This window comes from Bolinopsis microptera, chromosome 11, assembly GCF_026151205.1.
Source record: "Bolinopsis microptera isolate Bmic1 chromosome 11, MBARI_Bmic_1.0, whole genome shotgun sequence".
NCBI classification, from domain to species: Eukaryota; Metazoa; Ctenophora; class Tentaculata; order Lobata; family Bolinopsidae; genus Bolinopsis; species Bolinopsis microptera.
In genome coordinates, this window is record NC_087082.1 from 19679869 (window position 1) to 19704039 (window position 24171).

Consider the following 24171-nt stretch of genomic DNA (forward strand, 5'->3'; position numbering starts at 1 on the left):
GAACCTTTCCGTCGTTAACTTACGACTTAATAAAGTTCTCAAAGTTGTCATAATCTGGACAAAAAGTTTGAAATGGAAAAATGTTTGAAAAAATTTCAACGGACTTTAACTTGGACGGACATTTATTGAACGGACTTTATTTGAACGGACATTAAGATGAACGCTAGGGCCTCCAGCGTTCAAGTAATGTCCGTCCAAATAAGGTCCGATAAGGTAGTAGTAGTACTATAACTACAAATTGCAAATACAATCTCTGTATCTGATCTCGTAACATATACCAAGTAGCAAGCTTCCGTGATCAATATCAAAACTCCGTTCAGTGAAGTGAAAGATAAGATGCTCAAAATCAAATGTACATTGTACAACTACAAACACAGTAGGTTTGAACTGCCTTTACATTGATATTGTAAAATTATACTTCGTTTTTAATAATGTATAATGTAGTAAGTTATATTAGTAAGTTATATTACTATCCTGTTGCACTGACCTTTCAGTTGCCGAGTGCAAGCAGATGCGGTGGTGTTACATCTCCATGTATAAGGAAAGTCCCCGCTAACAGAGGAGTGGAAGGTAAGCAAAGAGAGGAGGATGGTTATCATTGTTGGGTACGATCAGCTCACAACGGCAAAACACCAAACATACATTCGGGGTCAAGTCTCTCCTAGTCTTCAAGTTACAATTCTGAGATCTAGAGATTTAATCTAAGAATTACTTATGTAATTAACACCATATGTTACGTAGGTTGACCTACCTCAAATCCAATTTTGTAGGAGTCTTATAAAGTTATAACGAGAGCTAGATGATCGATTTTTGTCAGCACAGTTTGGTTAAATTAATCTCATCAGAGCTGGAGGACCAAAACTGGTATCAATGTGGAAACACAGTTTTACAGGCCATCTAACGGCAGCGCTTCAAGCTAGCTGGCGAGTGAGAAATTCTTGATTTTTGACATTTAATATATTATCATGGTTTGATGGGGTGGACTTTGACCAAACTCAAGATAAGCTCACTAAACATTACCATTAAATTAACAACGTTATTTCATTACAACGGTATTTCATTTTCAATCACCAAATATTTGTTTTGATTCACCGAGATGCTTTAAGATGACAAAACCGAAGAGAAAACACAGCGATTGACAAATAATGTTATTTTACAAAAGATATAGTCCAGAGAACAGAAAACCGTCCAATTAACTCTACAAATATAACAGCAAATATAAACACAAAGAGAAAACCACTACAGAGGCGCAAAAGATGAAAATGTTCGTGATTATTTTGCAATCGTCGTTTTCTTGCTCTCTACCAGTTCACGTAGTGCGTTCTCGCTTTCCTTTAAGTTCTTGCTCAGGTATACCTTCTGATTCTGTAATGAAGAGAGTGTGAATAATCGTCAGTATTTCTGTTTTAAAAACAAAAATCGGCAGTATTTCTGTTTTAAAACAAAAAATCGGCAATATTTCTGTTTTAGAACAATAAAATATCAAAAATTTGTTCATTAATCTTCATCAATAGATTTCCTATTGTAAATTTTTTTTGTGCAAAGATTTTTGGAACGGCATTTTGATCGGTTTTGTGGTAATTACGTTGTGTTTTACATTAAATCGGATGTATTTTCGGTTGGGACGAACATTTTTTAATGCGATTAAAGCTTTCTCACAAATAATATTACTATAGCTTCCTCTCTGTGACCACGGGTTTTCTAGTCATATTATATAAAATTATTTCGATGAAAGATTAAAATCCCTTCATACTTTGAGTATAATTGCTGAAAGCACAGTGTAAGGCCTACACGGACCGCCTCTAACTAGCCAATCCCTGTTTACATGCCGTGTAGCAGGGGACTAGAAAGAGCTAAACTAGTAAGCGGGGCATAGCCAATACACTATACTTCCATCATTGAGTATATTACCAACCAGAAGGAAAATTTCCTTGTGTTTGGAATCTACCAAGACGAAAGTTGTACAATCCAGCGAAATTCCGAAGAATCATTCCAGTAGACTAGGCGCATTGCAACCACAGCCACGGAAATACTTATGAGTATTGCCGAAAGCACAGTGTAAGGCCTACACGGACCTATGTCAGGCTCGATACCACCAGGCACCACCTCTCGTAATGTTATGTTAACATTTAGATGAGGGCCAACCAAATAACGAAATATCAAGACAGTTACTTGTACTTTAACATGAAAATATCATCCTCTATTCCCTCCGAAGGATGTAACATTTTCTTAAAATATTATAAACCTCAAAGTTAGCACCTGTACCATATTACTGATCATGTGTGTTTACTGGCATTGTTATTAATTTATTCCAGAGGCGTTCCATGAGGTGATTATAACAATATCGGGGGGGGGGGGGGGGGGGGGGGGGGGGGGGGGGGGGGGGGGGGGGGGGGACACCACCTCTCAGTTTATTGTCGTTACTATTATTAACTCATAATATTAATATTTAAGTTATACTCCTCTGCATTATTTCGTTTTCGAATGGAATTTTACCGAATTAAAACCTAGTGTGTGTGTTCCTGTTCGTTTTGTATGATTGTTATACAATCATGTTTTAAAAAAAAGAAGAATTGAGTGCTTTAGATGCATAGTACAGTATGACGCTATAATTGTAGTTGGCACTATTATTTCTAATCATCTATTATTTCTAATCATCTATTATTTCTAATCATCGATTAGTTGTTTAAGATAATAATATCTGATATCAGAATTTATCAATTAAAATTAAGATGTCTTTGGAATTAAGGGCCCATACACTAAATCTGTCCAGCCTAAATGACTTCACAGGAAGTTTGAGAACACTAATATCTGTAATCGAGCATTTCTTGATTTAAAATCATCTTTCGGAAAAGAAATTTATTTGATTGAGTTATAGCCTCTCCAAATATTTTGTTCCGAAAAATAATTTCACATATTACGTAATATGTGAACGACCCCTTACATAATATGAGAGTGTAACTGCTGATTAAATAATAAATACCAACCTCAAGTTTCTGGATAGATTCCCTGCTCATAGCAGCGCGGTCTTTGAGCTGCTCCAAAATAGTATCCTGTGTCTCCAACACAAACCTGGAGGTAAAATCACTTTAAATAAATATGATGCTAAGTTGTGATCTAACCGGAAAAAAACCTCAGTTAGAATTTAATAACGGTGGCATGATACAAGATAAGGATAGAGTCGCTGTGCAAAAGGTTCATCCAGCAGTCCTGAAAGCTGAAGCCAGCCAAAAAAGTACCAACACGTAGATAAGTTGTTTCTCTCAACAGCTGGCAGGACGCAGACAAAAGTCCGTAATAGAATAGGCCCAAGTTGTTTGCGCAATAGTAGTCTTAAGGTACTTCTTGAGACTTTGAGAAAAGAAGGTTAATGATGAAACTTCACACTCGTGGTATCTTCTTGACCTTGTGACATGATGAGGCAGCTTTAATTGTACTATTGGACTTTAAAAACAGTCTGCAAGTACAACCATAACATTTGGGTCATGGCATGGACATTGGACATGACTTTATTACACAAAATGGGACTTGAAGTTGAGCGCCATTTGCCTTTGGGAATCCCGATTTTCGGGAAATTCCCGGTTTTCGGGACTCCCGGGATTTTTTGTTCGAGATTCCCGAATCCCGGGATTGATTTTTTTGATCGGGATTGACTTCACTACTGTGCATACATTCTAATTTCTATGCATTGTTTGACTATTGAGTATAGACGTAGTTGAATGCCGTTAATTTCTGTCTCTCGTAATTTTGAATTGATCTCGCGCCGTATTTAAAATTTTCGTCGACTTATCTGTGACGGCGTGGCAAATGCGACGTAGAACTAGAAGGTAAACACTTCATTCCAGTATCAAGATTAACATAAACAAAGTAATAACGTTCCCAAAATTATGCTATACTAAAGATGTATTTACTTAAGTTTTACTAAATCAGCAGTCTAAAGCGATTTGGTAGTTGGTACTTAATTAAGGGTGTCACAACTCATAGAGTCAACATAATATCGTTATCCAGATATGGTATACCTTACAAGACATATTTATAACGTACGAAATGTGGCGGTTTTCCGAAAATTTCGCCACATTTTCGGACCGCCAAAATTTCGGTCGTCGTAATAGAATCCGTCGCATTATCTTTTAGCTTATTTCAATGACTGTGCCTTCACTGCTTTATTTTGTTTCTAAAAAGTAATATCAAGTAAAATAAATAAATAAATTCTGGCATCTTGGGACAAATTATCAACACACCAATGACGAATTGAATGTCAAGCAATACAGTTTAAATTTGCATTAAAATACATGTATGTGCTAACATGAAAGTCTTACAGTCTTAATACAGACTAAGTTTGAACACGATTTTACCGAATTTCAGAAATTTCCTTACTCCTTAAGTCCTTACTGTCACAAAAAATGATGAAAAATACCCTTATTTTCTGTGACGTCCGAAATTTGACGGTTTTTGTTTAATTTCGCCATATTTTCGGACCGCCAAAATTTCGGTCGTCGCAAATTAGGCCGCCATAAATATATCTTGTAAGGTAACAGTAAACTTCAAGATTAGATATAACTTTAGAGTGAGATAATAACACCAACAAATGAGGAGCACACCACAGATGGTATCCATGGCAACACGTTCGTCCACCTCAAGTACTTTTGATCGGTAGCAACATATCTTCTCATAAAGTCTCTTATGTTCCTCTTAAACAGTATTAACTGCCGCTATTCCAAGTATTGGGCACATTAGTAAGCCGACAATATGGTCCCTCCATCTCAATCCCAAATTCCTCTCGTCCGATCCTGGCAATCCAATCACGTGCCTCGCTTGGTATGTCAACTTGGGGCGTCTTACTCACAATCTTCCTACTGAGAGGAGAATTACGTTGGGAGTCCTTCTCAAGAGCAGTCAGCGCAAGAGAAGTCAACTCTTCCTTAATGCCCAGTTCAAACAAGAGGTTTTTGCAGAATTCCTCTCGGTTTTCTAAAAGCGATTCGTAGGAGTAGGCTCTCAACTTTCTCCCACTTTGGGATTCCAGATAGTAAGGATGAATTTGACATAGCATTGCAAATAGGAACTTTTCGTAAGATCGTGTAACTTTGATCTTCTCCCATATTCTCCTGTACTTGGTTGGTAGCAGGTTTACTCCGAAATTCGCAGTATCCTTGAAGCGCCGCGCACCCATTACACGTGCCCAGGAGAATAAGCAGGGCATCAGTGATCTGTACATGTGTATTTCTGTAGCACCAGGAAGGGCTCTGTGAACAAGATGTATCAAACTTCCAGTGAAGATGCCGGAAATCTTTACAAAGTAACGCTGATCTGGTTTATTACAAAGTAGAAGCAATGTCGTCTTTATTAATTCCAGGTTTTCTTCACAGTGCAGTGGATGAGTATCATTCCGCTTGCTCATCATTATAGCAAGTACCGTCAGGGGAAAGGGTTCAGAAAGAATGTGAAACTGTTTAGTTTTGTGAACCATTGAAGCAATGAGCGTTGAACCACATCTTCCTATATTGTGTAGTATGGTTAAATTGCCACCTGAGCTGTGTGATTTGCTTTTCAGGTATTTGACAACTGTGTCACGTGGAATAGTGATAACTTCAGTAGCATGGTCGTGGATGGTAAAACTGTTGAACGGGTACAGATCTATGTCCGTGTAATCAACTCCTGGCCTGATCCGCACAAAATGGAATTCGTGGAATGTAAGCGAGTACAGCAGGACATCATTCTCCTCAATAACTTGGATACTTGCCAGCTCTTTAAACTTTAGGAGGTAGAAGTGGAGCCCGTTTGGTCTGCGAAACTGTTGCTTGAAATTCCAAACTACATGGTAGCACACAGCTACATCCTTATCTTTTATGTCTTCATCTTTTGGTCCGAACAGGAATGTGAAGAGTCTTTGCAAGATAGCTTGAACCACAAGTCCTAGGGGGTACAAGAAAAAATATTCCAGTACGTCGTATACGTTTCTTGATGTTATCATGATACTACTGAAAACGGGGGAGTGAAGGATTATTCGTTCAGTCTTATATAGCGAACAAAAAATAACTGTCTTGCACATAATTTAGAACAATCTAATTATTCTCACAGTCAAACTAATAGCAACCAATAAAACCCAGCACCGAAAAACAGACTTAATGAAAATTATGAGATGGCACAAAATATAATTACCCGTACATTAACTAATATCTTTTATTAGTATATAATAGCGGTAAATCGGAGTATTACTGTATATTACACAGTTACATTTACAGGAGACCAAAATATCTAATAGGAGGTAAAAAACATGGAATATGAAAGTTAGAAAAATATTCGTGAGACTCAGCACTACCAGACTGCAGCTGGAGTGAGAAATATTATGTAAAACAGTGAAATTTATTTCGGTTGAACCAAAACACAGTGTTATTTAAAACCATAATTACAAGTGCCGATAATATAATAGAAGTTACAATACGTGAGGCTTATTCTCATTGCGAGAACCTCCGGTACCACTCAATTGGGCTAATATCATTTTGCGTGACCAAAACTATTTTTTGCTCATTACTCCTCAGGGAAGCATTTTGCCTTGCGTCACGGGGTGATTCGGAATCAGCGCCTAATAATACATCGATTGAAATTCACGCGTTTTATTATTCGCAAAATTAAACTCAATCTATTAAACACAATTTATTAAACATTCATAATTTATTCCAAACCGGCGCGGTATTCTAGGGCCTGTTGTGATATCATGGATCGCTTAGGTTCCACCAAGATCTGGTAGTCCTCATAATTCCGCGGCCTCTATAATGTAAGTATGTATCGTCATAATAACATAGAGGCCGTAAGGTAAATGCAACTGTCAGTTCCCTCCTGGAAGATCTCGGCGTGATATTAAGATCGAGACTTTTCACGAAATGTTCGGGCTCTTTAGATAACATTAACATATTCGGTGCTTATTACTTTATATTATATTTCTCACACTAATTTAACTTACTCAGGTAAGTTAGCGGGTTTTATAACATATTGCAGACGCGTAATTCACTTCATTCCCGAATAAATAATGTCGGAGGATCATAATCAATCTTATTCATTTTGTGTTGCTCGACCTTTTCTTGCTGTGTTAAATATTTTATTTATCTCAATTATCCAAGGAAAGGGAATTTGGGGTGGCGGATGATATTCCTTGAATTTTAGAATTAAATTGATGAAAAATATTGTTTTTTTGTCAGTTAATCACAAAACAGCACGGATCCACGGATCTGGTAAATGCTAAAATTATGGGTATTTAATAATTCCAAAGCGACAATGATCAATCTTTTGTTACCTGGAAAAGAATCGCGTATAAAATGTATTTTTGTAGACAGCAAAGTTACATTATCTTATTTTATTAGTCTTGTTTTATTGTGTTCTGCAAGTTAGGCGGTAGTTAGACGGGTATCTTGACTTAAAGCGTTATTGATTGAATCATGGTCAACTATCATCTTCCTGCGGCTCTGGTGTCTTGTTTTGAGACACATTGCTAAGTTATTCTAGAACGTTTTGGAAGCCTCTAACTATATTTCCATTGGTCCATTATAGACACGTGGTGTTGGTTTAAAACGCTGATTGGTCAGCACAAATTTAGTAATCACAAGAAGGAGGATATAGGATATTCTCAGTTCTGTTCCGAGAATGTTAGTTTATATTAAAGTCATTATTGTAACGGTATATTAGAACCAGGCAGAAACAAAGTGTGAAGGGCCTGAAAGTCTCCCAGAAAGGAGTCTGTTCTGGAGATTTCATTTTCTGCTCAACTAATTATAAATGATAAGGTTGAAAAACGCTTTTCGTGATTCAATCATTCAATCAAAAGGTTATAACTTTCAGGATATTCGGTCCGAATATACTGACTTTAAACGTTATTGATTGAATCATGACCAACTATCGTCTTCCTGTTCCTGAGTCTTGCTTGGATAACAGTTCATTTCTAAGTCATTTTAGAAAGTTCTGAAAGCCTTTAACTGTGTTTCAATTGGTCCGTTATAGACACGTGGTGTTGGTTTAAAACGCTGATTGGTCAGCCCAAATTTAATTATCACAAGAAGAAGGATATAAGATATTCTCAGTTCTGTTCCGAGAATGTTAGTTTATATTAAAGTCCCCCAGAAAGGGGTATGATCTGGAGAGCCGAGCTGAATATTCTGACTTTAAACGTTATTGATTGAATCATGAACAACTATCGCGCCGTCTTCCCGTTCCTGAGTCTTGTTTGGATAACAGTTCATTTCTAACTTATTCTAAAACCTTCTGGAGGCCTTTAACTGTATTTACATATTTCCTTTTTATTAACGTGGTGTTAGCTTAGAACGCTGATCAAGGACTGTTAATCACTGATTTTATCAGTGATAAACAATCCTTGATCTGCAAAGGGAGTGTTTGTTGGGTGAAGGTCTGGACTGCTTGTTGCAGTGACCTGAGCATTTAAACTATGCTGTAAGATAATATTATGACACATTTAATTTCCAAGCCACGGGATTTTTATTTTCGATGGGCTGTAATTATATATTACAAAGGAATTTAATTTAAATCACTTACTTTCTAGGTAATTTATCTGTGTATATTATTTGATTATTTTACTTCTTGTCCAAGTCTGATGTAGCCATTGACCGTTCCGTTCGAAAGCCCGATTAAGTTGTGATTTATTTTGGATATTATGACAAACAATATAATATATAGAGGGGTAGCCCCCGTTCAAGATTAGAGCAGCACTTGTTCGGGTTGAATCAAGTTTACTTCTTCAGCAATATTGAAACCATAACAATATTTACCGATTGATAACACCTCCCATTAAATAGCACAGTATGGACGGATTAGACGGACAGACAAATCCCTTCATGGACCTGGACCAGGGAGGAAAGTGTCAGGCTTACTACATCTGGATAGACGGATCCGGCCAGTTCCTCAGAGGCAAGACCAAAACATTGATGGAACCCACCATGGATCCCGACACGCTGCCGGTCTGGAACTTCGATGGAAGCAGCACAAACCAAGCCCTTGGGGAGAACAGTGATATCTACATAAAGCCTGTAGCCTGCTTCAAAGACCCCTTCAGGCGAGGAGACAACATACTGGTGATGTGTGAAACCCTGGACCACGAGGGAAACGTACACCCCACTAACAGACGACGCAGCTGTGCTAACAACATGGACAAGTGCGCAGACCTCCACCCCTGGTTCGGGATAGAGCAGGAGTACACCATGTTTGACTTCACCGGAGTGCACCCTTACGGCTGGCCTGTAAATGGGTACCCTGGTCCCCAGGGTCCGTACTACTGCGGCGTGGGATCTGACAAGGTGAAAGGGAGGAAGATCGTGGAGGCGCATTACAGAGCCTGCATGTACGCTGGGATTAAGATAGCCGGCACTAACGCAGAGGTGATGCCTTCTCAGTGGGAGTACCAAGTTGGTCCCTGTGAAGGTATCGAGATGGGAGACCACCTCTGGGCATCCAGGTGGATCCTCCAGAGAATAGCGGAGGAGTTTAACGTGGTCATCAGCTTCGACCCCAAACCTATTCCTGGGGATTGGAACGGAGCTGGTTGTCACACCAACATCAGTACCCTGGCCATGAGAGAAGAAGGAGGACTGGAAGCTATCTACGAGGCGATAGAGTTACTGGGGAAGAAACACATGGAGCACATAGTGGAGTACGACCCCTCAGGTGGGGAGGACAACAAGAGAAGGTTGACGGGGCTCCACGAGACGGCCAGCATCAACAAGTTCAACTACGGAGTGGCGCATCGTGGAGCTAGTATTAGGATCCCTCGCCAGGTGGCAGCTGATGGGAAGGGGTACTTTGAGGACCGCAGACCCAGCAGCAATGCTGATCCCTATCAGGTGACTGACAGGATCATCCGAACCATGTGTCTTGGAGAGTGAACCATCACGTGCCCAGTGATGACGTCATTATATACCGCTGACGTCATCAACATTTGAAGAGACAATTAGCATGATAAGGTAAAACTTTATTCGAGATAAATCTTTTAATATCTTTACGGTTCTACGCATGATGGTGACCTTATGTGTTGAAAAGTTTGTTGGATCTGTTAGTTAGGGAATAATGCAAAATGTCTGGGAAAAAATTTGCGACAAGCTGATTTTTACAGGAATGTGTTGTCCATAGTGTCAGGAACCACCCCAAAGAGTTTTGAATCTGGATCTGTTGAGCAAAAAAAGTTACAGCTAATTTTCTCCAAGCGCGTATATTAGCCTGAGGACCGCACTTGAAAAACTCGTAACTATCGTAATAAAGACCCCCAGGAGTACCATACATACATGTTACATGTTACATGGCGAGATCTCCATCCAAAAGGATTAGTCTGCGTCGACTGCGTCATTACTTTGTTTTTATAGGCTGACCTCTCAAAAATTTACTAAAATTTTGAAATTTTACTTAAATTTGGAAATTTAGCAAAATTGTTGTACAATTAAAACATTGTCTAGTTATCAGTATTCAAATTCTAAAATTTACTTTCAATTGTCAATTGATCCTTATATTAGTATAGTAAATAATATACATATCACATCAAATTCTGTAAAAAAAGGTCCTGAATTATTAGCATGGTGTCTTTGATTGGCAACTATTAGGTCACTTCTGGCTATCCCATTTCCTCAGAGTTGTTTGATTCTCCTGAATCGTCCTGTCTTTCGGGTGCATTAGTGCAACTTAATCCACGACATTGACCACATGCAGGTAGACATTTAAAGCCATACTTCCGGCAGGAACACCTTAAGTACTTACAACTTTTCAAGGGTTCTCAACCTCCACCGAGCAATTGCAGCAAATGAGGTTGCGCATCCCTGACGGGGCAATCGCAGCTTTAGTCGGAATTGACCGGTAGTATCCTTCAGAACTCATCTCCCATCCATAATGTAGTGGATTTAGACTTGCAGTGTCGAGTGTCACCCAGTTATGGTACTGAAGATATGATCTTAATATATGCTCAGTTGCAGAGGATGTAGACGGTGGTAGCCTTGATGGGTTGAGTCTTTTCTTTGCTATCATTCTACTGTAGCTGAGAAATCTGAGAGTTTCAAGTGCCTTGGTTTTATCTCCATAGATATGTTGAAACAAGGAGAGGCCAGCTTTAATTACTTCATTTGTTGAAACTCTCACAGAGAGTAATGATGCTAAATGACCCTCCTCATGAAAAGAAACTGCCTTTTTCAATATCTTCACCTTACCAAAGCCATGTATACTGCTGACCGTGTCACATCCTGAGAAACTGTGAACAAACAGTAATATGCGTTTTATGTTGGCATCAAGAGCATTTACTATTTTACTGATCGAGTGTGAACCGTTTTTGGTCGTCATCACAATTTCATTGTGATTCTCAGTAAAATGATGAATAAGGAGGCAAAGTATATCAGTATCCTCTGCTTTTACCTCAACATCTTCGTAGAAGAACAAGTTTAAAGCTTTACTAGCTACCATGGTATCAGCATCATCAGTAGCTACATGTACTTCAATTACATGTACTGTAAAAACGTTCGACAGAAGCTTTATAACTTTATAAGCTCATGCTTGTTCTTTGAGTTGCTGAACAGTTTTTTTCATTGGAACTGTGCACACAGTAGTACTTTTAATAGCTATATCAGAGCAGTATGCCTTGATTCTTCGCTGATGCTCATGATCTTTTGTCGATCGGGCATAGCCATCAAACACAACAATCACTTTCCGCTGTTCGGATTTCGGAACTAGCTTAAGGTATTCATTAGCTATGTCGCCGTATGTTTCAAAGCCTGTGAACGAGGTAACTTGATAGAGTATCCATCCACCATCAATTATTAATGGGGAGGATGGGTTGCTAAATGTCACAGTACAATCAACATAATTCTTGAGGTATTGCCCAAGGGCTGCCTTGTTTGCCTTTCTCATCATCTGCTCATTGTTAAAAAGACTCATCGGCATTGCTGTGAGCTCATATTGCAAGCTTTCCTCCAGTGTAGACTCTCGTTCAGATGCGAAGACAAGCCGATTAAAAATTGTCAATGAGTCTATAACAATGTCTTTTTCGTTCACCCTCACTGTCCTCTTTAGAAGGGTCAAGTTTCCGACTTTGCCTTTAACTCGAAACTTATCGATAAAGCTTTTTCCATCCAGCTCTTTCTGGAGGGCAGTACCAACTAAAATACAATCTTCTGGGTTGACATTATCCTTCTCTTTCTGTGATATGAGACCCGTTGAGTACGATAGCATTTTAGTCTTGTCTTCAGATTCGTCGAAATCAGCTGTATCTTTAAACCAACACAACAGCTTGGTAAACACTGCAATATTTTTCTGTACAGAAGATTTGCTAAGATCTAAGTGATTAGCACTAGAGGCTTTTGTTGTTGTTCTTTTATTCGATAAGTCTGCAATAGCTTCATCGACACTCTCGTTTATCAACGCCATTTGATTGAGGGTTGCAGTCCATAACTTATGGGCAGATTCATGAGTTCGCATTCTCCCTCCAGACAAACCCCCTGATGACTTTACAGCCTTCATTAGTCGCTGTTCGATCGACAGGTCTGTCCACACACCAGACCACTCGTGTTCATTATATCGAACTGTGTGCAGACCTACGACCTTGAACGTTTTGACTAGTGCCCCATACTGAATCTCAAGTACGGTAATCTGCTCAAGATACAGCCGTAGAGCTTTGGAGTACTGACCTCGACCTGCTGCTGCAAAGATAGGCAACATCTTAGCCACAATTGCAAGATGTAGATCGAAGTCATGTAACCGTTCTGCTCTTATAAAATCTTTTATTAAGCAAATGAAACCATGATAAGTTGTCCAAAGAGCAGCTGTGCGGCTGTTCGACGATAAAATATCGAACTTCTTTTTTATACGCTCTGATAACTCTTGTACGACTCTGGTCTTGTGGTTTACACCGAGTTTTTCATTGCTACACTTGGCAGCTATGTATGTGTAGCTAGCCATATCTTCAAGATCCTCCTCTGCTATTTTGTCCTCAAATAAATAGCAGCAGAGCACAATCTATTAAAAAGTGGGCCCTCAGTGCTTTGTAATAGGATCCACCGTCCATTATGTGAGTTACATTCCCAGGGTAGACTAATCTCATAAGGTCTTCCAGTCCGATGTCTGCCATGATATAACCCACACACCCCAAAAAGCTTTTCAGGGTGTGGAAGCCTCCCAGCCTAACAATAACTGGCATTCCTGTCTCGAGAACTATCCGACTAGCCTTCAACCAAAGTGGTAAATCGAAAGTGATTACCATCGGTTTGGTTGAGGCTGTCTTCAAGCACTCAATAAGTGTTGTATAGACTGTTGAGTAGCTGTCTGGGGGTTGATCGATTATCTGCAGGAACTCAATTTGTGATCTTGCCTTCACATTGGGCTTATGCAGTGATTTCATGAAACCTTTCCAATTGACGGGAGGATTGGCAGGGGTAAGTTCATCTCAAAAATACGGCTTTTAAGCTTTACAAAGAGTTTTATCAGAATTTGAAACGTGATAATTGTTGACAAATCAACAACCTTATTTACAACTACAAAATAAGGAAGCCATATCCGTACTCGGCTTCCATAACATCCCCACTACAACAATTTTCGCAAAATTTCCAAATTTAAGTAAAATTTCCAAATTTAAGTAAAATTTCAAAATTTTAGTAAATTGTTGAGAGGTCAGCCTATAAAAATGAAATTATCTCAATAAGTAAAGATCTGACGACCCTGAAACACTGATTCGCCCCACATAATGTCACTATTGCGGTCACTATTGCGGTAATTTTACACCCCCTATGGTACTCCTGGGGGTCTTTATTACGATAGTTACGAGTTTTTCAAGTGCGGTCCTCAGGCTAATATACGCGCTTGGAGAAAATTAGCTGTAACTTTTTTTGCTCAACAGATCCAGATTCAAAACTCTTTGGGGTGGTTCCTGACACTATGGACAACACATTCCTGTAAAAATCAGCTTGTCGCAAATTTTTTCCCAGATGGTCCTATATTAATGTTAATTGTCCCTAACTATGTGTACTTATTTTACACTAACTAACGAATTTCACATAGGTTTTATTAAGATTCTTTTTGTGAATTATACTGAAATTAATTTTAATGATCGTTATCCGCATTGAATAGTTTTATTTACATCTTATTATTATATATGTATAAATAAAATTCCTAATTCTCGAAAATAATAGATTCTAATTCCTAAATTGATTGCCGAATTACTGCGAAAATTGACTAACAAAACTGTCAACCACAGCTAGTTTAAACAAAGCCTTCACCCCATACAACCAACCAAGAGAGTTTGGCAGAACGCCAGGGGATGAGATACAGTTTTGCTCAACATCGAAAGTTAGGCGAGGACATTTGGTAAGATGCCAATAGAAAGTTAGGCGAGGACATTTGGTAAGATGCCAATAGAAAGTTAGGCGGTGACATTTGGTAAGATGCCAATAGTGGGTATTGTGTCTTCCGGGAAATACGAAATTATTCAGGAAAAGAGGAAGAGTCTGGTGATCACAACTGACTAAACTAATTTATTGCAGAATTCTTCCAGAAAGATCAAATCAGGCCCCAATGGAATGTACCCGTAAGGTGTCTTACATCGAACAGGCCGAATATTAATAATTTATATATATATATTAATTTATTACCGGTAAATTTATAACCTTTTGATAGACTGATTGAATCACGAAAAGAATTTTTCAACCTTATCCTTCATAATTAGTTGAGCAGAAAACTAAATCATGTAGTTATCGTATCCTGCTTTAGCATCCCCATTGTCTGGCGATTTGCAGAGAGACTTGGAAATTTAATTTACAAGATAAGCATAACCGATAACGGCAAACATAATTTTTTTAAATCGGAAAATTGAATTGTAAATATGCAATTTGTGTGTGAAAGTTTCAGAAACATCACAAATGTTTTTATAACGTAGAAATAATCTTTAGTTTATGTTAGCCTCTACTACACAAGGTAGGTTCTCAAGTCTAGCACTACTAGAAACGTGACCAGTGACACAACTCTCATTAACCTGTGATAAACGAAGAGATTGTATGGATCACTGCTCGCTTAGGACTGTAACGAAAAGGCGGACGGGCCTGAAAAACGAGACACATCTTACGAAGAAACTCCAACTCGTATCTAAATTAGGTTTTATCAATGCGAACCATGATTCATGATAGCAATTACCGCTCAGCTTCACTTTCGATAGGATTAGCGCTCGTGTTCATCACAACTGTATCGGAATATCCCTCAATGGACTAATTACACGCTGCATATTTGCAACATTCATTACTTTACTTTTTTATTACTTTAATGTAATACCTCAATATTATAATAAACATTAACCAGTCTACCAAAAGCTGGTCCCCAAATAAACAGATTACATTTCGGGGTTACAACTTCAAACTCTCTGAAGCTCTGACCCCACCCGCATTAGGTATGTTCACGAAACCACTGACTTGGCACACGCCCATATTTAGTCATGAAGGAGTATGGAAGGAGTTCTAAATGTGTGCTCCTATAATCTAATCTCTAATCTCTGGGCCCACCCGCATGGCCCACCTAAGTGATGTGAATATGCCCAGCATTCAGAAACGATTGATCTTCCTTTTTCACAACAGCCCCGAGCCACGGCACATCTTGTCGGGCCCTATCGTGTGGCGAGTAAAATAACAGAAGGGAAAGGGAAGCGATTTTATCATGATAATAGTCGTTACAGATACACATGCGCGCGGCGCAAAAATTCGTTTGAAATCGATGAAATTGTGTGTTAACAAGAAAGAACTCGCCGCGCCTGACGCGAAGCATTGTATTGACCAGTGACCGCCCGAATTTAATATCAACTTTGACATGCTGAATTACTGAATGTGATTACTTTCCCAATTTAAAATCCCTAAGCTTTTATGTGGGAATACTAAGATAAACTGTAAACTTACATTCTACCAACACTTTCATACAACTTAGTTGCACCACTAGTTTGCTTTACTTCCATGTAGGTCAGCTCTGCATGCTTTCCTCTGTTTTTGCATTGCTCAACCTAAATTGAAAATTACCGTTAACAGAAAGAAGAAACAGCTTAAAAATAACAGAACATGGAAACGGTAGAGCAGCACCAAAAATGAATATAGTCATTGACAGAAAGTAAGGTTAGATTTTTTAAAAAGTCACCTGATTGTCGACAGCCTTGATTCTGGTGGCAGTTTCTACACTTTTATTCTTCAGCTCGGTAAAAGCCTTCTTCAGTTCAGCATCGGCCATATTGTCAAGAAGCTTAATAAATGGGTTCTGTTAATGCTGGAATGTTATTTAAATGTAACTTTACACGACAAATCAAATCAAAACATAAATGATACATAAGATCATCGCAAATATTCATAAAAATATTTTTATAATTTAATTTAATTGTACATCGGATATTTTCTCCAAGTGTATATATCATATTATAATATCCACATTTAGAAAGTCAAGAGATAACACGAGAAAGGTTTATTCATTGCAACTTCAACATTTTTATAGAATATACAACAATTCGATTAACGGAATGTATGGCAACTGAACATGTAACCATATTTATGAACCACAAAATATCACGATCTACCAATGCAAATGCGAACAAAACTTAAAATGATTAAGGTTAAAAGTTGCTTGTTAAAAATGTGGATAACAGAAAAAGTGTAGAAACATGATTCTACAAACAATTCTACATTAAATAACAGTGAAGTGACATATTCAATGATATTTCAACTATAACAAAGAAGTGTCAGACTAAATAAGTATAGTTCCAAACATGTTTATTTCAACCCAGCCGGATAATTGCATACCGCATCAAATTGAAATGAATTTTATTTACAGAACATCATTGAGCTAAAAACCGAAACCAAAACCAAAGCTTATAAAACTTTCAGTCACGTGACAGTTCATTTGAGTCCCATTCTTTGTGAGATGGTGTGAGTTAGGGCAAGAGTGAGATCCTCTCTCATTCCGTATTGTTTTGTGAATGCTTTAGCTAAGGTGTCAGGATCGTCTCTCTGTAATTTGTAATTTGTAATTTGACAAATGTAACGAGGACTTCTTGTACACATTAACTAACAAGCAATTTTAAATTTAATAAATTCAAATTACAATAGAATGTCTACATTGTCGCAATGAATTTCAGTTGATCGCTTTTTATGAAAACCAAAATATAAAGTCTGACCTGTCTGACTTTCAAGACTGCGACCTTGTCAGGACAGTACTCAATGGATAAAGTAAACACAACTCCGTCCTTATCCTGAAGTGGAGATCTGCTCTTAATAATTTGTATTCAGCACCTCCTCCTCTAGCATAATTCAGCCCATTTCCTTAATTTTAGATAAAGATAAAGGCACTCAAATAGTTTGTACATTAATATAATTTGATATTAAATATAATAGTCTATTAGTTCCTACTAACGGGTTTGTCCATGTACTCCTTTTTGTTTTGTTCTGCAGTAAACCGATCAGTAAATCTTCTGTCATCACGCGATCTTCCTCTATTTCGGCGGTCATCCCGTGAGCGGCGGTCATGTCGGTCCTTGTTCCTTGAATGATCCTCCTTTACTTGGCCCTGAAAATATGATCACTAATTAATATTTCTGACTGATCCTCCTTTACTTGGCCCTGAAAAATATGATCACTTATTAATATTCCTTGACTGATCTTCTTTTAATTGGCCCTGAAAATATGATCACTAATTAATATTGAATCCTAGACGTAAGACATACCAAGAGCGATAGTGTCTGAAAAAAATATTCGCTTAACTTTCACCAACATCTGGCAAATAAACGGTCTGCAAATCCCATGTAAATCATGTGTAATCCTATGTAAATCCCGTGTATTCCCGTATATTTGCCCTACTCCAACCCTAGAAAATAATAATATTTGAGGTACCTTTAGTTTCTCCTCGTGGTAATCTCTCCTCTCTATCTGGTTACGCTTTATGTGATGTAGAAATCCGTGGTTCTTGTCTAGTCTTGGTTTATGTTGCGACTCTTCCATCCTTACTGGACAAATCAATTATCAGATTTGGGGGTGGGGTGGCCGGTGGATAAATTTGTGTTTCTCTTTTGTGATAACTTCAAGCACACATTATAACAATTCTGTCATAAAAACTGAGGTACAAAATAAATTCTACACAATTGACTGAAAGAAAAGCATTTATGAGTAGAACGAACAAGTGAATGAATATAATTTATGAATACAATAAAAGTTATTATGTAATACATCATCCTCTATATTGTAGAGTTGTAGGGATCACCTCAATGCAGTGAACAAGTAAAATGTCAGTTTTCTAGACAACATCGCATTTACTGTCACTTACTAAACATAACTAGTATGTTGTGAAAATTCGAATAAACCTTGAACTCCCAGTCGTCTCTTTCTTGATGAGCATCTTTAACATGAAGCCAACCTAACCAAGTTAGTGGTAATAGTGGGCTATAATATTCACTAATAAAAACATGCATTTTCTCTGCTCTAATCTCATCATGAAAGTGCACTGTTTCACCCAGGTAATCTTCTTTATCAGTACACAGTCTCAATGTCCACAATGCAGCTTCACTGGGGACTGTTTTTAGAATAAATCCACATTTACCAGGTAGATTACAAGATGATACTGCAACTGACGGGTGTTGGAAGTGGAAGATCAGCTTGGAGTCTTTTGAGAGTATTGAACTCAGTGGTTTATCAATATCACACGGGAAAATACAGGGAATAACGGTAGTGTGTGAGGTATCTTGTTTAATGTTTATTAGCAGAGCAGAATTGGTTTAACTTAAACCACACTTGCTGGTGTTTGTTATTCCAAAGAACTAATTCATAGTCAATTAAGTTATCCGGTAAAAGAGACCAGCCTCTCTTCTCTACTAGGTCTGTTAGTCTAGCTGACAACACAGCAAAGTCAACATTACAACTCATATCATTGTTATTACTCTGATTATAATTGTACCGGTATCTGTTCCAAGTGTACACAGCTTCTAAAGCCATCAACAAACTGGTAACATCTCCAGACACAGACAGCCAGTCCAGCAACTGATTAAATGACATGTTTATATCGATATCATGGTACAAGTTGGGTATAATGTTACATCTAGATACTGTTGTTGAGCTGGATCCACTTAATTCATCAGAACTATGAGCCAGCTCAGTTCTCTGTTTGGAACTATTGCGAAGAAGCTCAAAAGTCCATCTCAATTTATCATCTGGAAGGTCCCCAAGAACATCAAATAAGTGGTCAAACAAAACTCTGTCGGAGTTTCTACACAGGGAAAGATCAGAGTTTTCCAGAAGATACTCACAAGAAACAGAAAGACTGGAACCCTGAACTTTAAACTGTTCTGATAACTGATTAGTTAGAGTTTGTACAACACAGTTAACTTCAGAACCAGCTAGCTCTATCACCATGTCTAGTTTCTGTGTAGATAATCTGTCTGCATTCTCAAGATACCTGTCTATAAACTCCTGTTTCCACTTCATTATCTCAATCTTCTTGATGGTAAGATTTAGATAATCTTTTATCTTCAGCTTCTCATAAACAAAACCTGCTTCTTCAAATAGATAAAGTAGTTCTGTATAGGACGGAGTTTTAACCGAGTCAGCTATTTCAGTGAAATATTCAGCACACTTTTCAGCTAACCAAGACATTTCAAACACATTAGCCATCTTGTTGATGTCCCTGAATAGTTCCCTGGTTATCCCCTCTGCAGTTCCAGAGTAAGCTGCATCAACAAGCAGCTGAACAGCAGCTTTACTGAACTCCAACATGTCCACACTGGTCATGTGAAGGGTGGTTGTCATGTGATCAATGACGGGGCTGTTGAAGGATAGGATCACTGAGCTGGCTCGTACCTCACCTCCCTCACTTGTGTTCAGTTTTAGGTTGCTGTGAGTTGGGGATCCTATCAGGTGCCTTCCAAAATCCATCGGGACACTCACTTTAGGTAACATAATGATATTTCTTGATTCCTGGCTAAAGATGGTTTGTTAATTTGATGATGACGAACTTAAACATCGTTTATTTTACAATTTAACATTATTCAAAGTTTGATTAAAATAAATTTCAATTGTCATACTTTTGTCTTAGTAAAGGTTCCATAGTTTAACTTGAGAAATTATCATCATAATCAATTGAAGAAAACAAGTCTTAGAAAGTTAAAACAAATCGACAATAATATAGAATTTCATAATTCACATTGATCATTATTAGTCATTTTCGAGAAATATGTCGATAGAGAGAAGAAATTAAAAATAAAAGTCATATAATAAGAATATGTCCATTTCCTGAAAACAAAAAAGTAATCGTCAGTAAAATTAAGATAACTTTTTAGGTACAAAAATCAATCCAATAAAAAACAAGTTAAAAATTTAACATTTACTCCCATGCTAACATGCAGTCTACTAAATCAGATAAATCTCATATCAATATTCTAGATTATCTTCCTCAGACCAGGTTAAATAATAAACAACTTACCAAGGAGTCATTACATGCTTAATATACCTTGCTAATTATTAGTTAATTAGTAATTATCTCAATCACACACAATTCCACCTTACCCCTTACCAAGTCTACAAAATAGCTGGTTTTTAAATGTCTGATCTTAGTGAGATGGGAAGGAGTAATGTAGTGGTGTACTGGTAGAGCTTACAAACATTATCATAACAAAAAGATTATAAAAATAAGTTATCATGAGATCAGCTGATCAGGAACAGAATATTAATTCTGCAGCTGATATACAGTCCTCTTTGTTACAGGAGGAACCTCAACTTGGTAAACAAGTACACTTCTAGTTTTCTAGAGCAAAACTTATCTTTTCTACAATCAAACAATTACATCAATAACATTTACTGTCACTTACTATACATAACTTGTATGTTGTAAAAATTATCAAATTTGATTTCCTCCCAGCTGTCTCTTTTTATATGAGCATCTTTAACATGAAGCCAACCTAACCAAGATAGTGGTAATAGTTCGTAATTATGAGAGTCACTAATAAAAACATGCATTTTCTCTGCTCTAATCTCATCATGAAAGTGCACTGTTTCACCCAGGTAATCTTCTTTATCAGTACACAGTCTCAAGGTCCAAAATGCAGCTTCACTGGGAACTGTTTTTAGAATAAACCCACATTTACCAGGTAGATTACAAGATGTTACTGACGGGTGTTGGAAGTGGAAGATCAGCTTGGAGTCTTTTGAGAGTATTGAACTTAGTGGTTTATAAATATCACACCAGTCAATAGAGAGAATAACGGTCACGTGTGAGGTATCTTGTTTATTAGCAGTGCAGAATTGTTTCAAATTATACTCCACCCACCAGCCTTTGTTATTCACTAGACGTAAATGATAGCCAATAAAGTAGGACGGTAAAAGAGACCAGCCTCTCCTTTCTACTAGGTCTGTTAGTCTAGCTAACAACACAGCAAAGTCAACATTACAACTCTTATTTTTGCTTTTCCTCCTATCATTGTTATTACCCCGATTATAATTGTGCCGATACAAGTTCCATGTCCACACAGCTTCTAAAGCCATCAACAAACTGGTAACATCCTCAGACACATACAGCCAGTCCAACAACTGATTAAATGACATGTTCATATCCATATCATGGTACAAGTTGGGTATAATGTTACATCTAGATACTGTTGTTGAGCTGGATCCACTTAATTGATCAGAACTATAAGCCATCTCAGTTCTCTGTTTGGAACTATTGCGAAGAAGCTCAAAAGTCCATCTCAATTTATCATCTGGAAGTTCCCCAAGAACATCAAATAAATGGTCAAACAAAACTCTGTCAGACTTTTTACAGAGAGAAAGATTAGAGTTTTCCAGAAGATACTCACAAGAAACAGAAAGACTGGAACCCTGAACTTTAAACTGTTCTGATAACTGATTAGTTAGAGTTTGTACAACACAGTTAACTTCAGAATCAGCTAGCTCTATCACCATGTCTAGTTTCTGTGTAGATAATCTGTCTGCATTCTCAAGATACCTGTCTATAAACTCCTGTTTCCACTTCATTATCTCAATCTTCTTGATGGTAAGATTTAGATAATCTTTTATCTTCAGCTTCTCATAAACAAACCCTGCTTCTTCAAATAAATAAAGTAGTTCTGTATAAGTTGGTGTTTTAACCGAGTCAGCTACTTCAGTGAAATATTCAGCACACTTTTCAGCTAACCAAGACATTTCAAACACATTAGCCATCTTGTTGATGTCCCTGAATAGTTCCCTGGTTAACCCCTCTGCAGTTCCAGAGTAAGCTGCATCAACAAGCAGCTGAACAGCAGCTTTACTGAACTCCAACATGTCCACACTGGTCATGTGAAGGGTGGTTGTCATGTGATCAATGACGGGACTGTTGAAGGATAGGATCACTGAACTGGCTCGTACCTCACCTCCCTCACTTGTGTTCAGTTTTAGGTTGCTGTGAGTTGGGGATCCTATCAGGTGCCTTCCAAAATCCATCGGTACACTCACTTTAGGTAACATAATGATATTTCTTGATTCCTGGCTAAAAATAGTTTGTTAATTTGATGTTGACAAAATTGAAATATCGTACTAATATATCAGATTTTAATGTTATTCAAAATATTGTGATAAAAATAAATTTCAATGTTCATACTTTTATCTTATGAAAAGCAGTAAATTTCTGTACTAAATTTCTGCAGTAAATTTCTGTACTAACAAATCTTCTATAATAGTCAAAACATTGTGCGGTTTAAATTTGAGAACTAGATTATATTTGAGAATTATATGCATTAAGCATTGCCATAGCTATACCTAGTGAAAATATACTGCTCGAAATAAAGATCGAGCAAGCTGCTGCTAGCTCATCATCTTGTGCATATAAATTGGAGGATGGCTGCCCTGAATTTAAGACTGAACTTACTACAAATGAAGATATGATTGAAATGGGTCATATGAATTCCTGTAGCTCTGTAGGTTAGTCCTTTAGTCATAAAAACTGAAACTGTAGACTGTAAAGAATTTCAATGTGATTATTAAAAGTACTGCCCGATCATCTATAATATTTGAAGTCTCCTAAATAAAGTGCCGGGCTAATAACATGATCAGTTTCTGTCACACTGTTATTGAGCTTCGACCATGTTGCTCGAGCAATTATATGTTGCTCAGGCAATTATTAGGGGTGGTTTGGACAGTATATAGATTAGTCTCATTACTTGCTGCACGACAACAGTGGAACATGTCCCCGGACACAAATTATGCTTCACATTGACCCGGTTAAAAGAGTTGCTGGGTACTATAAGAACGATTTCAAATTACTGCTAAGAGATCAGGACAGTACTAACAGTTGCTGAAGCACTAAGTTTTATCCCCTAAACATCGATTCAATTGATTTTGATGTCGTTCAACTCTTCAATATAACTGCTGATCCAAATGAAGCTGACGATATATCGTCGGGTAATCCTAACATTGTGACGGATATGTTCTATGATGTTACTGACTACTTAAAGGAACATTGCAATGCATGCTTCCTTCAGTCGATGGAAGCTATCCTAATTATGATGTCCCATATTACATACCATGGGATTATAGCCCGGGATATTTACTGTTTTCTGCATTTTACAAGCAGTTGAAATACAAATAATTGGGTTAAATATCATGTTCGAGTAGTAAAACGAAACTTTAACAAATCGACAGTTGATAAAATTTACAGTTTATAGCATAATTGCTCAAAAATGAAGGAAATTAATTAATTAATAAATCTTAAAAACATGGTGAGCAAACGTTATATTTTATTTAACCAAAAATGTGGGCAAAAATGGAGCTAGTTTAGCAAAAATGTAGGTCAAACATTTAAAAAAATAAAACTTTGAAAATTCAACTCTGGTTTTCAAATCGTTCATTTTGTATATAATTTAATATTTCAGTGCAACCATCGCAATCTATTGTGACATTTCTTGATTCCTGGCTAAAGGTAGTTTGTCAATTTACAACAGGTAATGTTTGTACATTTGACTTAATTCACAACGAAATGAAAATAAATGTTGATGGTAATATATTTTATTTCAGTGAAGGTTGAACTATCTTGTCTAGGGCCTAGGCAGGCCAATTATTATCATAATTGAAGAAAACGGAATTCAATAAATACCGTCAAATTTTATTTATCTTAGAGAATTATAATCTACTAGAAAGCCCGTGGTAACAGGTAGTATTCTTTGAAAGA

At 37.4% G+C, this 24171-nt stretch overlaps 4 protein-coding genes across 4 annotated transcripts in view; 1 reads left to right on the plus strand and 3 right to left on the minus strand.

Moving 5' to 3' along the window:
* LOC134822809 (chitooligosaccharidolytic beta-N-acetylglucosaminidase-like) overlaps nucleotides 1-24171 on the minus strand; it is a gene marked incomplete in the record, with an annotated part of 941725 nt that overhangs the window by 28062 nt on the left and 889492 nt on the right.
* LOC134822812 (prefoldin subunit 1-like) overlaps nucleotides 1136-24171 on the minus strand; it is a 112423-nt gene continuing 89387 nt past the window's right edge. Inside the window, exons 2-5 of the mRNA XM_063834078.1 lie at nucleotides 16138-16241; nucleotides 15906-16006; nucleotides 2988-3072; nucleotides 1136-1365 (exon numbers count right to left, since the gene is read on the minus strand). Coding sequence (XP_063690148.1) covers nucleotides 1273-1365; nucleotides 2988-3072; nucleotides 15906-16006; nucleotides 16138-16227 — 369 coding nt within the window. The 5' untranslated portion in view covers nucleotides 16228-16241 and the 3' untranslated portion in view covers nucleotides 1136-1272. The remainder of the gene's footprint in view (nucleotides 1366-2987; nucleotides 3073-15905; nucleotides 16007-16137; nucleotides 16242-24171) is intronic.
* On the plus strand, nucleotides 8809-9987 carry LOC134822889 (glutamine synthetase-like). Its single transcript, XM_063834156.1, has one exon. It carries the CDS (start codon nucleotides 8811-8813, stop codon nucleotides 9885-9887), a length of 1077 nt encoding a protein of 358 aa, XP_063690226.1. The 5' UTR covers nucleotides 8809-8810; the 3' UTR covers nucleotides 9888-9987.
* Nucleotides 16455-17993, minus strand: LOC134822811 (UPF0561 protein C2orf68 homolog). The gene is made up of 4 exons (XM_063834077.1): nucleotides 17877-17993; nucleotides 17401-17553; nucleotides 17165-17239; nucleotides 16455-16997 (listed from the first exon to the last, which is right to left on the minus strand). The coding sequence occupies exons 1-4, from the start codon at nucleotides 17982-17984 to the stop codon at nucleotides 16887-16889; spliced, it is 447 nt and encodes a 148-aa protein (XP_063690147.1). The 5' UTR covers nucleotides 17985-17993; the 3' UTR covers nucleotides 16455-16886.